The sequence below is a fragment of the Trachemys scripta genome, chromosome 4 (genome assembly GCF_013100865.1).
Source record: "Trachemys scripta elegans isolate TJP31775 chromosome 4, CAS_Tse_1.0, whole genome shotgun sequence".
Lineage (NCBI taxonomy): Eukaryota > Metazoa > Chordata > Testudines > Emydidae > Trachemys > Trachemys scripta.
In genome coordinates this window covers 113,518,569-113,529,115 of record NC_048301.1, presented here as the reverse complement: position 1 = coordinate 113,529,115, position 10,547 = coordinate 113,518,569, and the positions used below count along the sequence as shown (strand labels likewise).

The 10,547-nt window shown below is 59.3% G+C and overlaps 1 protein-coding gene across 1 annotated transcript in view; it reads left to right on the top strand.

Annotated features, from left to right (window-relative positions):
- Positions 1–10,547, top strand: part of PKP3 (plakophilin 3) — a 31,494-nt gene that overhangs the window by 11,297 nt on the left and 9,650 nt on the right. Inside the window, exons 2-8 of the mRNA XM_034770470.1 lie at positions 924–1,015; positions 1,899–2,623; positions 3,333–3,456; positions 3,772–3,976; positions 7,681–7,855; positions 8,302–8,419; positions 9,861–10,025. Of these exons, the coding sequence (XP_034626361.1) occupies positions 924–1,015; positions 1,899–2,623; positions 3,333–3,456; positions 3,772–3,976; positions 7,681–7,855; positions 8,302–8,419; positions 9,861–10,025 (1,604 nt within the window). The remainder of the gene's footprint in view (positions 1–923; positions 1,016–1,898; positions 2,624–3,332; positions 3,457–3,771; positions 3,977–7,680; positions 7,856–8,301; positions 8,420–9,860; positions 10,026–10,547) is intronic.

Below are 10,547 nucleotides of genomic sequence, written 5' to 3'. Positions count from 1 at the left end.
GGGCAGCCCTTTCCCCCTGGCTGGGAGTGGGAGGGAGGAGGGGGCGGAGTTAGGGCGGGGAAGGGGCGGAGTTGGGGCGGGGCGAGGGTAGGGAAATGGGCGGGGCCATGGCCCGTGGAGGGTCCTCTTTTTTTTATTTATGAGATATGGTAACCCTAGGCAAAGCTCTGTGGGGCCCAGGACTGGACTACCAGGCATGCTACAGGTCAGGACTCAGGTGTGTGGGGGCTGGGGGAGCCCAGGGCTGACTTAGAAGAAGTTGCTGTGGGTCATGACAGAGAATTCTCCCACAGTCAGCTAATCTCCTGCCACTTGTGGAGCATCCCTCATTCACTCAGCCACGTCCCCGTGTGGCCTGCACGCTCCTGGGTGCGCTCCTGGGCTTTCCTGGGCCGGCTGTGTGCTGTGAGGGCTCGGTGCTGCAGCTGTGTCAAACCCGTGCTCGGCAGCTTTAGGTGCAGCAGATGACCGGCTCCCACCTTCCCCTCCACTAACGCAGGCCATTCATTCACCAGGCACTAGAGGCAGCCCACGCTGAGCCCTCAGCACCGTGATGGGACCTTGGCGGGTATTTTACATACACCTCCTACACCCTATAGCGCCCCGCCCCATGACATGGGAACCTCCGTGTGGCTACCAAGCAGGGATGGGTCCCAGCTGGCTGCAGCGTTCCGAAGCTCCTGAGCCAAAGCCAGACTCCACCACAGCGTGTGGGTGTTTGGCTCCAGGGCTGCAGTTCAGCCGATTGCAGACAGTCATCCCCCCATCAGAGCACTGGGTATTCAGATCCACGTGTGGTGATCCCCTCTTTAAGCCCCTGCCCAGGGCTGCCCCAGTCCCCATGCCCCTAGTGCTGTGCTTAGAACCACATAGCACATTTCTAGCTTTGCTGAACACTGTCTGTCTGTCTGTCTGTCCTGCAGGTGGCAGCTCCTCCCAGGGCCAGTACAGCAACACCCTGCAGAAGTCCTTCAGCTCCAGATCCCAGACCAATGGCTTAGACACCAAGGGCACTGTAAGTACCAGCTCACCTGCAGTGTGTGGCTAGACAGGTCGGTCTGGCTGGTGGGTCATTATATGGCTCCCATCACTATTGTATCTGGAACCCAGCCATCGGCATGCTAGATCAGGTCACCAGCTAGTTGCTTCTCTTCCTGTAGCCCTTAGGAAGCCCAGTCACTGGCAGTGGATGGCTGGGTTTCAAGCCAGGCGTGGGAAAGCACTTGATCCTAATAATGGTAGTGGGGGGCACGTTTCCCCCAGGCGCCAGTCAGGGTGGAGGGAGGGGGGCGAGGTTCTGTAGTGGTGGACAAAGCTCCCATGAGGCAGTAAGAACACTTGGCAGTCAGAGAGCTCTGCAGGCCTCAGAGCCAGCTCTGCGCTGCACCATTGTCAAACATGCCGCCTTGGTTAGTGGGTGAAATCCTGGCTCCACCAAAATCAGTGGTGAAATTCCCATTCACTAGGGCCAGGGTTTCTCCCTTGGTCTCTCAAGGCCTCCGCGTCAAATGGTGTTTTTAAAACCAACAAACTCAGCTGGGATCTGAGTGTCACGCCAGGTTGGTTCCCTTTCACTCGTCCCCTCCAGTGCTAAAAGGTCTGCAGGCCCAGTGGTGACTCCCAGTACACCTGTCCAACCCACTGTCTCAGCCAAGGGCGTCAGATGACTGTAATCTCGTTAGCTTTCAGTGGCCTTCGTGGAGGCTGTACGGGCATTACTGAGGGTGGAACTGAGCCTGCAGAATTTCTCTTCCTGGTGATGAGGGGTGAGAGGAAAAGACCCCAGCTTGATTCTCAGATCCCACGCTCACTTTGCTGGACCAGAAGTTAGCAAGACATGCTGTGTGTTTCCTATTGAAATGAGACATTGCTGACCCATTTCTTCCCCTCTCCCTCAGCTGTATCAGCCACCAGCCCAGAATGGGTACAGCACCACCAAGTCCACCGGCTGGTCCTCCCGCTCAGCTGTGGACCTCCCACATCACAAGAGGATGGCTACCATCAGCAACGGAGGTGTGCCCCAGGGCCCAGCCTACCGTATGAGCTACACCCTGTCGCAGGCCGCCAGCACCTCCGCGCGGCCTAATTCCTTCCACGAGCGGAACTACCAAGCCCGGCCAAACTTCGACACCATGTCGTTGCGGTCGCTGCGCCTGGCGGACGGGCCGGGCAACCCTGCGGGCATGGATGATCGCTACAGCGTGATCTCGGAGCAGGTAGGCCCGGGGGCCCTCTACAAAGGCAGAAGCAATGGCAACTTCACCAGATCCTACACCTTTGAGAGGCAGATGAGTGCTGGCTCTAACACTGGGATGAAGGGGCCAGGCGACTGGATGGACAGCGTGGAGGTGCCTCAGAACCGGACCATCCGCGCGCCCGCCATGCGCACCCTTCAGCGCTTCCAGAGCAACAACCGCTCCCGCCTGAGCACTGGCTCTTTCAGCAGCCTCTCGGCCTCCCAGCCCGGTGTGGGGAGCTCCTACGTGGGCATGATGGAGCGCAACGTCCGGGCCCCTTCTGTGCGCAGCCTGGCTGAGTCCAACCACCACCTGCAGGACCTGCGCGCCATCGACATGTACAATGGGCACAATACGCTGACAACCCAGCACTCCTACTCCGGCGGGTGAGTGTGCAGGGGGTAGCCAGGAGTCAGGGCTTGTGGGCAGGGGTGGTCTGTGAAGCTCCCAGCGACCTGACAAGGATCAAGGAACGTGCCGAGCTTCCTAAGAGGGACCAGGGGAGCTGGGCTTCTGGGCCAGGCATAGCCTCCCTTCTGCTGGTTCCCGGGTCTGCCTCCCTGGTGCATTTCCGTAGTCTCCTGCATTGTGGATGGTTTGGGGCGTGACCATCCCTCCGTCTAAGTGATCGACCTGTTGCCTGATGCGGCCCCATGCAACGGGTAAATTCTGCAGCTCACCTGGTCATCCGTAGGGTGTGGGGGCAAAGCAGAGGGGAGCTGGAGCAGCAGTACTGATGCTGTCGCAAAGGACTGCCCTGGGCCCTGTTGCTTCCTGGGCTAGCATTGCTCCAGATTGCAGTGCTATAGCCGTGACGCACTGGGCATGGGAGGGATAGCACGTGTTGCTCAGGAGTGACCCCTACAGGCTGCTAGGAGCAGCGTGATGGGATCTGAAGAAGTCCTGCCCTGGCCAGGCATCTTTGACCAGAGGTGGGCGACCCTGTGTCCTGGGCCTGGTGAAGGAGTGACATGGGTCGAATTGGTGGGCACCTCGGCAGAGCATGCAGGACGTGATGGAGCCCCACTGTGAGGTGGGAAGGAAGGAGCCCTGAGGGGGCGTGGTGGCCACTCCTGACCCTCCCTTGGTTTCCAGGTTTGACGACATTGACCTGCCGTCAGCAGTGAAATACCTGATGGCCAGTGACCCCAACCTGCAGGTGCTGGGAGCCGCCTACATCCAGCACAAGTGCTACAGCGACAGTGACGCCAAGAAGCAGGTGAGGGGCGAGGCGAGGATGGGTGCCTGGGGGCAGATGCCAAGGGCATGCTGGGAAAGGGACGCCCCAGCTGTGCACTCAGGTGCTGACAGAACATGCTGGGGGGGATACAGCCCCACCACTCTGCAGCGGCTGCTCCTAGCCAGGCTGTGACACTGATGGCTTCCACAGGGCCCTGCTCGTCCCCGCCTGGTTGATGGCGGGGTGTGTGCATTGTGGGAAGGGCAGCCTCCGATGAGTGCGGGCTAGGCCTGGGCAGACTCCTGGGTCTACAGGCCCCACCACCTCTCACCCGCCGCCCTGCCTCCCTTCCAGGCTCGCAGCCTCCAAGTCATGCCCAAGCTGGTGAAGCTTTTCAACCACCCCAACAAGGAGTTGCAGCACCACGCCACCGGCGCCATGCGCAACCTCATCTACGACAATGCCGAGAACAAGCTGGTGCTGGTGGAGGAGAACGGCATCTACGAGCTGATGAGGACGCTACGCGAGCAGGACGACGAGCTGCGCAAGAACGTCACGGGTCAGTGCATGGGAGGGAGCGCCAGGCTGAGCGGGGAAAGGGAAGCTAGTCTGTTGGGGTTACTGCTAAACGGCTTGTGTTGCAGCAGCACCTAGGGGGCCCAGCTGAGATCAGGGCCCCATTGTGCCAGGTGCTGTACACACACATAGTAAGTCCCTGCCCCAATGAGACTACAGTCTAAATGGACAAAGGGTGGGAGGGGAAACTGAGGCATGGGGAGATGCAGTGACTTGCCCAAGGTCATCTAGCAGGCCAGTGGCAGAGTTGGGAATAGGACCCAGGTCTCCTGAGTCCCAATCCAGCACCAGATCTTCTAGACTGCATCGCCTGCCCCTGTTATCTCTCCAGTGCAAAATCACAGCCCCCTTCTTCCCCAGATCCCACTGCTGGCTCCCTTTATATTTGAGGATCCTGTTCAACCCTGCCCCTCCTTGTGTTCCCACCTTCTATGTACATGCTGCTTTTGCAGCCAGCACAGGGCCCTAGTCCTCAGTGAGGAGCAGCTGGCTGGAGAACTTACGTGCAAGCACAAAAGCCATTGGAAAGCTTTGCTCAGACTAATGACAGGGAAGTTCCATGTCTCAGCAAAGGCTAACGAGATCTCACTCCAGCTTTGAAAAAAATCCCTCTTTGGGTGGAGCCAAACCTGGAAACTTTCAGCTCAGCAAAGTTGGGAGCATCTAAAACAGGAGATTGTCCTGAGAGTCCTGACATCCCATTCACGACAATTGGTGTTCCCGGGCAGTTGTATGGGTGATAGCACATTCTCTTGGGATCAGCCAAAACCGGCCATAATAGTTCTTTCTTTGTCTTCCACCTCATTCTTCACCCCCGTCGGCTCCTGTTGTAGTTACACCAGGTCTCCATCAGGTGGCACTAGACTGGGTAGATACTGGGAGATGAAGGCGTTTGAAGTTGGGCTAGCTGACGTTTTTCAAATGTTGACATTTCAATGAAAAAATTGTTTTTGGCCAAACTTTCTGATTTTGATGAAAGACGGGGAACAAATACGTTGGAACTCTTTTGTCTAGTTCTACTTTAGGGTTCAGATAAGAAGCCGTTAAACCCTGTTGCCCAGAAGCAATGGCAGGAGAGGGAATGGCCCCGCAGCTTCTGAGGGTGCATGCACATGGCTCCTCTCTTGGCCTGACAAGTGCAATCCTGAATAGTGAGCATTAAGAGTGTCTGTTGGAGTGCAAGGGATGTCCTAGTGGTTAGAGCATTGGCTTAGCACTCAGGAGAGCTGGGTTCAATTCCCTGCTGTGCCCCAGACTTTCTGGGTGACCCTGGGCAATTCAGATCCTTAAAGGTATTTCAGTGGGCGCTAGGCCCCCTAAGTACCTTTGTGACTCTAGCCCATAGTCTCTGTGCCTCAGGTCCCCACCCCCAAATTGGGGTTAATAGCACGGCCCTACATTGCAGGAGTGTTGTGAGGATATCTACATTAAGTGTTGTGAGGTACTACGGTGATGGAGCCATATAAGCCCCCTCGTTAGAAAGTACCAGGCTAAACTATGGCTGTGCCAGGCCCCGCAGGTGACCTCAGCTGTCTTTACGGGCTGATAGGGCAAAGGTTACTCGACTGGAGTGTGCTGAGGCCCGTTGGTTACATGGCCTAGTTCTGATGCAGGCCAGGGAGCGATGGTAGGGGGGCCACAACTGGAGAGATGCCGCTGCCAGCGCCGGAGCCCTCTGTTCCTGGAGCTCAATTCCCCCAGCCAGCCTCGAGCTGAACTTCACTCCTCCGGGGTCAGTGTCACTGGACGGTTGGTTCTACACCGCGCTGTCAGGGCCCATGGGCATGCCAGGGAGAGCAGGCACGTGAACCCTGCTCGCAGGAGCTGGCAGCCTGGGTTACTGTACAGCCAGTCAGTGATCTTATCACTGTGGGGCCAGGCAGGGAACCTGGGGTGGGTGGGTAGCTCAGACTGTCCTGCCCTGCCCGTGGGAGGAGGGACTAGTCAGTCATCCAGGCCGCCCTGGATGGAATGGGAAGGGATGCTGTCCCTTTTATGTATCCAGGCTGGGCTACACCCCACTGCCTCCTAGGTGGGGAGCGTGCTGATAAGAGTGGGGAGCTGAGGCAGATATAGAGATGGGGGAGGGATACAGGCTTCTCCTGCCCAGACTGGCTGCTGATACTGGAGAGAGCAGAGAGGGAGTGAGATGAATGGTGGAGGGGGAGATTGGGCCCTGGCCAGGGGCCAGATTCCACCTGGCTTGTGTATCGCAGGCAGCGCTGTGAGGGAGAGGCCAAGAGCAGAGATTACATTTGCCTCTATTACAAAGGCCCTTTCTAATCCTGCCCGCCAGGCTCTGATTGTCTCAGCTAATACCAGGGCTAATGGGAAAGCCGGGCCCAGGAGCGATGATGCGAAGGGTTTAATGCCTATTACAAGCGTAATGGAGTCTGTGAAAGTGGTTTTAGCTAAATGCAGCTGGAGGATGGAGAGAGCAATCGCCAGATAGCTCAGCCCTGGGCTGGCTTGCCCTGCACACAGGGAGTGCCTGACAGGCAGGGCACCTCCTTGTCAGGTCCCATTGCCTCCCGGGGAGATCAGAACTGGGTCCTCAGCGGGTGTAAATCATCAAAGCCCCACTGCAGTGAATTCACACCAGCGAGGGAATCTAGGCCATTGTTGCTAAAGCATGCAGCGGGGGCGGAAGTTCGGCAGCAGGGAGTCTCTGTGGCTGAGTGCCCCACAGTCAGTTAGTCTCACAAGAGCCCTGGGAGGCGTTCTCCCCATTTTACAGACGGGGATCAGACTCACTGAGTGACTCAGTGACTTGCTCTGGGGCACAGAGAGAGTCTGTGGTAGAGCCAGGAATTGAACCCAGGTCCCCTGAGTCCCAGGTCGTGCTGCTACCCCTAGTGGGCTAGCAAGATGCTTTGCTCTATCCTGAGAGCTGCTGTGGCAGGGGAGGGAAAGGGAGGATTTGGTGAGCTCTGGAATGCAGCGGGTGGCACATGCCCAAGCCTGCAGGGCTGCCCTGCTCCGACAAGTTCCTGGGAATTTCAGGAACCCCCAACAAACTGTGTGTTTCTTGCAGCAACGCCCTAGTGCAGAAGCTTTGTTTGGCATCGGAGCTGCTGGAACAGGGCCCTGCACAGCTTGGATTCAAATAGTGTCTGTCTCCTCTCAACTCCCCCTGCTAGTTATGTCTGTCAGTGCCACTCCTTGGGCTCATCAGAACTGGGGGGCAGCGGGTCTCCTTCCCTGGCTGCCTGTGTGCAGCTGGCTGATGACTAATAGCCCCAGATAATTAGACCCCACCCTGAGAGGCTGCCCATCCACACAGAGCAGGGCCACGAATGACGCCAGCAAAACTCAGTGGCTTGTGCAGCATGCCTGCCATTGTGGGAGTCAAGTCACTGCATCGGGGTTTCTGAGCTCTGAGTAGCTTCCAGTAGGATGGGAAGAGTCCTCTGAGCCCTGCCTCCTCCCGTGGCTGCGGATCAGAGGCTGCCTGTTGGGATTCAGGCACTCAGGGGCGGGGGCAAAGGTCACTTGCTGCTGGAGCCCCCTTGTGAGCTAAGAGTGGCAGCCCCCGTGCTCTGGGAAGCAAGAGTGGCAGCCTGGAAGGGGCAGCTAGCCCAGCAGGCTTGTCAGAGGAAGGAGAGCATGAACCCGGTACAAATGGCCCAGAAGTTCAACCCGTTTGGATGCTCTCTGGGGCTAAGTGCTGCTTTCTGTGGCCTGCAGGGATCCTGTGGAATCTCTCCTCCAGCGACACCCTAAAGGACCGGCTGGCTCGGGACACCCTGGAGCCACTCACCGACTTGATCCTGACCCCGCTCTCCGGCACGGGCAGCGCTGCCATCATCCAGCAGAATGCCTCAGAAGCGGAGATCTTCTACAACTCCACAGGCCTCCTCAGGTACCAGCTCTGCCAGCCCCTGGGCATGGAGAGTGTTCCCCGCGCCCTGGCCACTGAGCCACGCGGGCTGGGGGAGCTCTGGGCCAAGAGCAATGGAGACTTTCTTGGTTCTGGTATTGGTTCTGGCCCTCAGTGTTATGAACAAGGCCTGCATGCCCCCTGGGCAGGACACTGTATCCCCAGTCCTCATGCTGCAGGGCCCGACCTGGGGAGCAGCCAGGGTCAGGCAGCAATGCCCACCCAGAGTTAGTATTCCACACGGAGGGACGTTACAAGGGGTTCACACCTCCCTCGGCAGCATCCAGCGTTGGCCACTGTTGGAGCGGGAATCCTAGATGGGCAATTGCTCTGGCCTGGCAGAGGAGGGGGTCCCGGCAGAGGCTGGGGGCATGGGATGGCAGGGGAGATTCCATCTCACAGTGCTGGGCCCTGCGTTCCCCCTGCAGGAACCTCAGCTCCGCCAGCCAGCAGACCCGGCAGAAGATGCGCGAGTGCCACAGGCTGGTGGACTCCATGATCAATTACATCAAAAGCTCTCTGGAGGTGGGGAAGTCAGAGGACAAGGTGAGGCCCCTGCCCCCAGAGGGAGTCTGCGTCTGCCTGTCTGTGCTGGGGATCCAGCCCCTCGTCTTCACCGCCTAGAGCGAACAGCCTAGGCTGGGGTGCGGCTCAATGTGGGCGGGAGTGAAGCTCTCTCCCTGTCTCTGCTTCCTCCTGGCTCGGAGCAGCACTTCACGTGGTACCAACATCCTTAGCCCCACCCCACACGCCTGAGGTTCGCTAGGCCCTGCCCCAAAGGGCTTATCTCCCCTGCCCCCGGCAGCACAGCATGGGCACCAGCCCTGACCTCGGCCAGCCTTCAGCCTCCCCCGTGCGGCCTGGCCAGCCCTGCGAGGATGCGCTGACAGTAGCTGGTTCATACCCGGGCCACCCTGTTCCCAGGCCAGTGCTGGGCCGTGTCACCCCTGCTTGAGAACAATGGGGGGTTTCTCTCCCCCCCCACCCCACCAGCCTGCCATGGCTCTGCCATACGGAAGAGCAGGCAGGGCCAGCTGAGTGCCCTGGGGCTGTTCCGTGGCGAGTGGCTGAGGGGACCAGGCCTAGTCCCCACAGGCAGCCTAACCCCTAGAGCTGCTGCTATCAGAGCCGCCAGCCTCCCGGAGCCCTTTGCCAGCTGATCGGCCCTGGGCCATTCCGAGCCTCCTACTAAACTCCTGCCCCAACGGAGGGGCCATGCAGCCCCTCCCCTGCACACCTCTTCAGGAGAAGGAAGGCAGTGGGCTGGCTCCGGCAGTGCATAGCCTGTGTCTGAGCCACACTCCCCTGAGAGACGAGGCCTTGTGACCCAGACGGGAGGCGCCCCAGTGGCAGGGGACCGTGCCTGGGAGGGCGTGGGGGTTGGGATGCTGGGAGCGAGGCCAGGGTTGCAGGGGGTCACTCAGGACCCCTTCGGCCCCAAATGCGGAGTGTTTCCATTCGGAAAGCCCGTGCCTCCGTCTGCCTCTCAGGCACAGACTGAGTCATGCTCCAGCTCTCCGCAACTGGGCACCACGGGTCCTGGCGCGTCTCGGCCCCGCCGCCAAGGGTCTGAGTATCGGGGTCAGTTTCCCAAGCCAGGCAAGCTGGAGAAGGGAATGGGAAACTGATCACCGCCCACCCCCATGAACCGTCCCAGGGCAGGGCAGGGCTGTGTTCCTGCTCACTGGGAGCCCCTCAAACCAGGGCACAGAGCCTGGAGAGCGAATTGACACCCCGATACCAGGGTGATGGGCAGATTAGACATGGGCTGGCCAGCTGTGGGCTTTGTCGGTCGTGTTGGCACTGCGGGAGCATTAACCCAGCCCTGATGGGAGGCCCTGTTCCCAGTCTCCGCTTTGGCTGGGCCCAGGCTCTAGTCAGCAGTGCTGGGCGGGACGGTCCAGCCAGTGCCTCTCCCACGTGGGCTTTGAAAGGCGAGCCAGCTGGAGTGAATGGCCCCGGCTGATCCCCCTTCCCCCATCCACAGAGCGTGGAGAACGCCGTGTGCGTGCTGCGGAACCTCTCCTACCGTCTGTACGACGAGATGCCCCCATCCTCGCTGCAGCGGCTGGAGGGGCACCGGAGGGACGGCACCGCAGGGACGGGGGAGCTGGTGGGCTGCTTCAGCCCCCAAGGCAGGCGAGTGCGAGAGGTGAGAACGGGGCGGGCGGGCACATCCTGGGGGGTAATGAAGGGACTCGAACAGAACATGGCCACTGAGTGATGAGCTGGGTCGCTGCAACGAGGGGCGAGCAGATAATTCGTTCAGCCGTCCGGGGCCAGGCCAGAAGCCTCCAGTCGGCAGTGGATCAGGGTGTGTGTGTGAATGTGGGTGTGGGTGAGTGGAGACTGATCAGATAACTGATCACCTGGTGCTCTTCCAAGTCTCTGATTGGCTGAGAGCGGGCGCACCTTCCCGTGAGAGTACTCACGCAGGGACATTTAAAATCGATTTCCAGGAATACTTATGTGCCTGGCTTTGGAACGCTCCCCTGGTGAGCCCAAGCAGCCATCTGAGGTGGAGGGAGTCACAAATCAAGGGATGGAGCCGGGTGCTCATAGGGGCACGGGTGATAGGGAAGAGAATGGGGGTCAAGCGGATGCAGGGGACCAAGAGGCCATGGCACCATCACTTTTAAAAGTGGCTGGAAGGGCTATGCCCTCCCACTGGTGG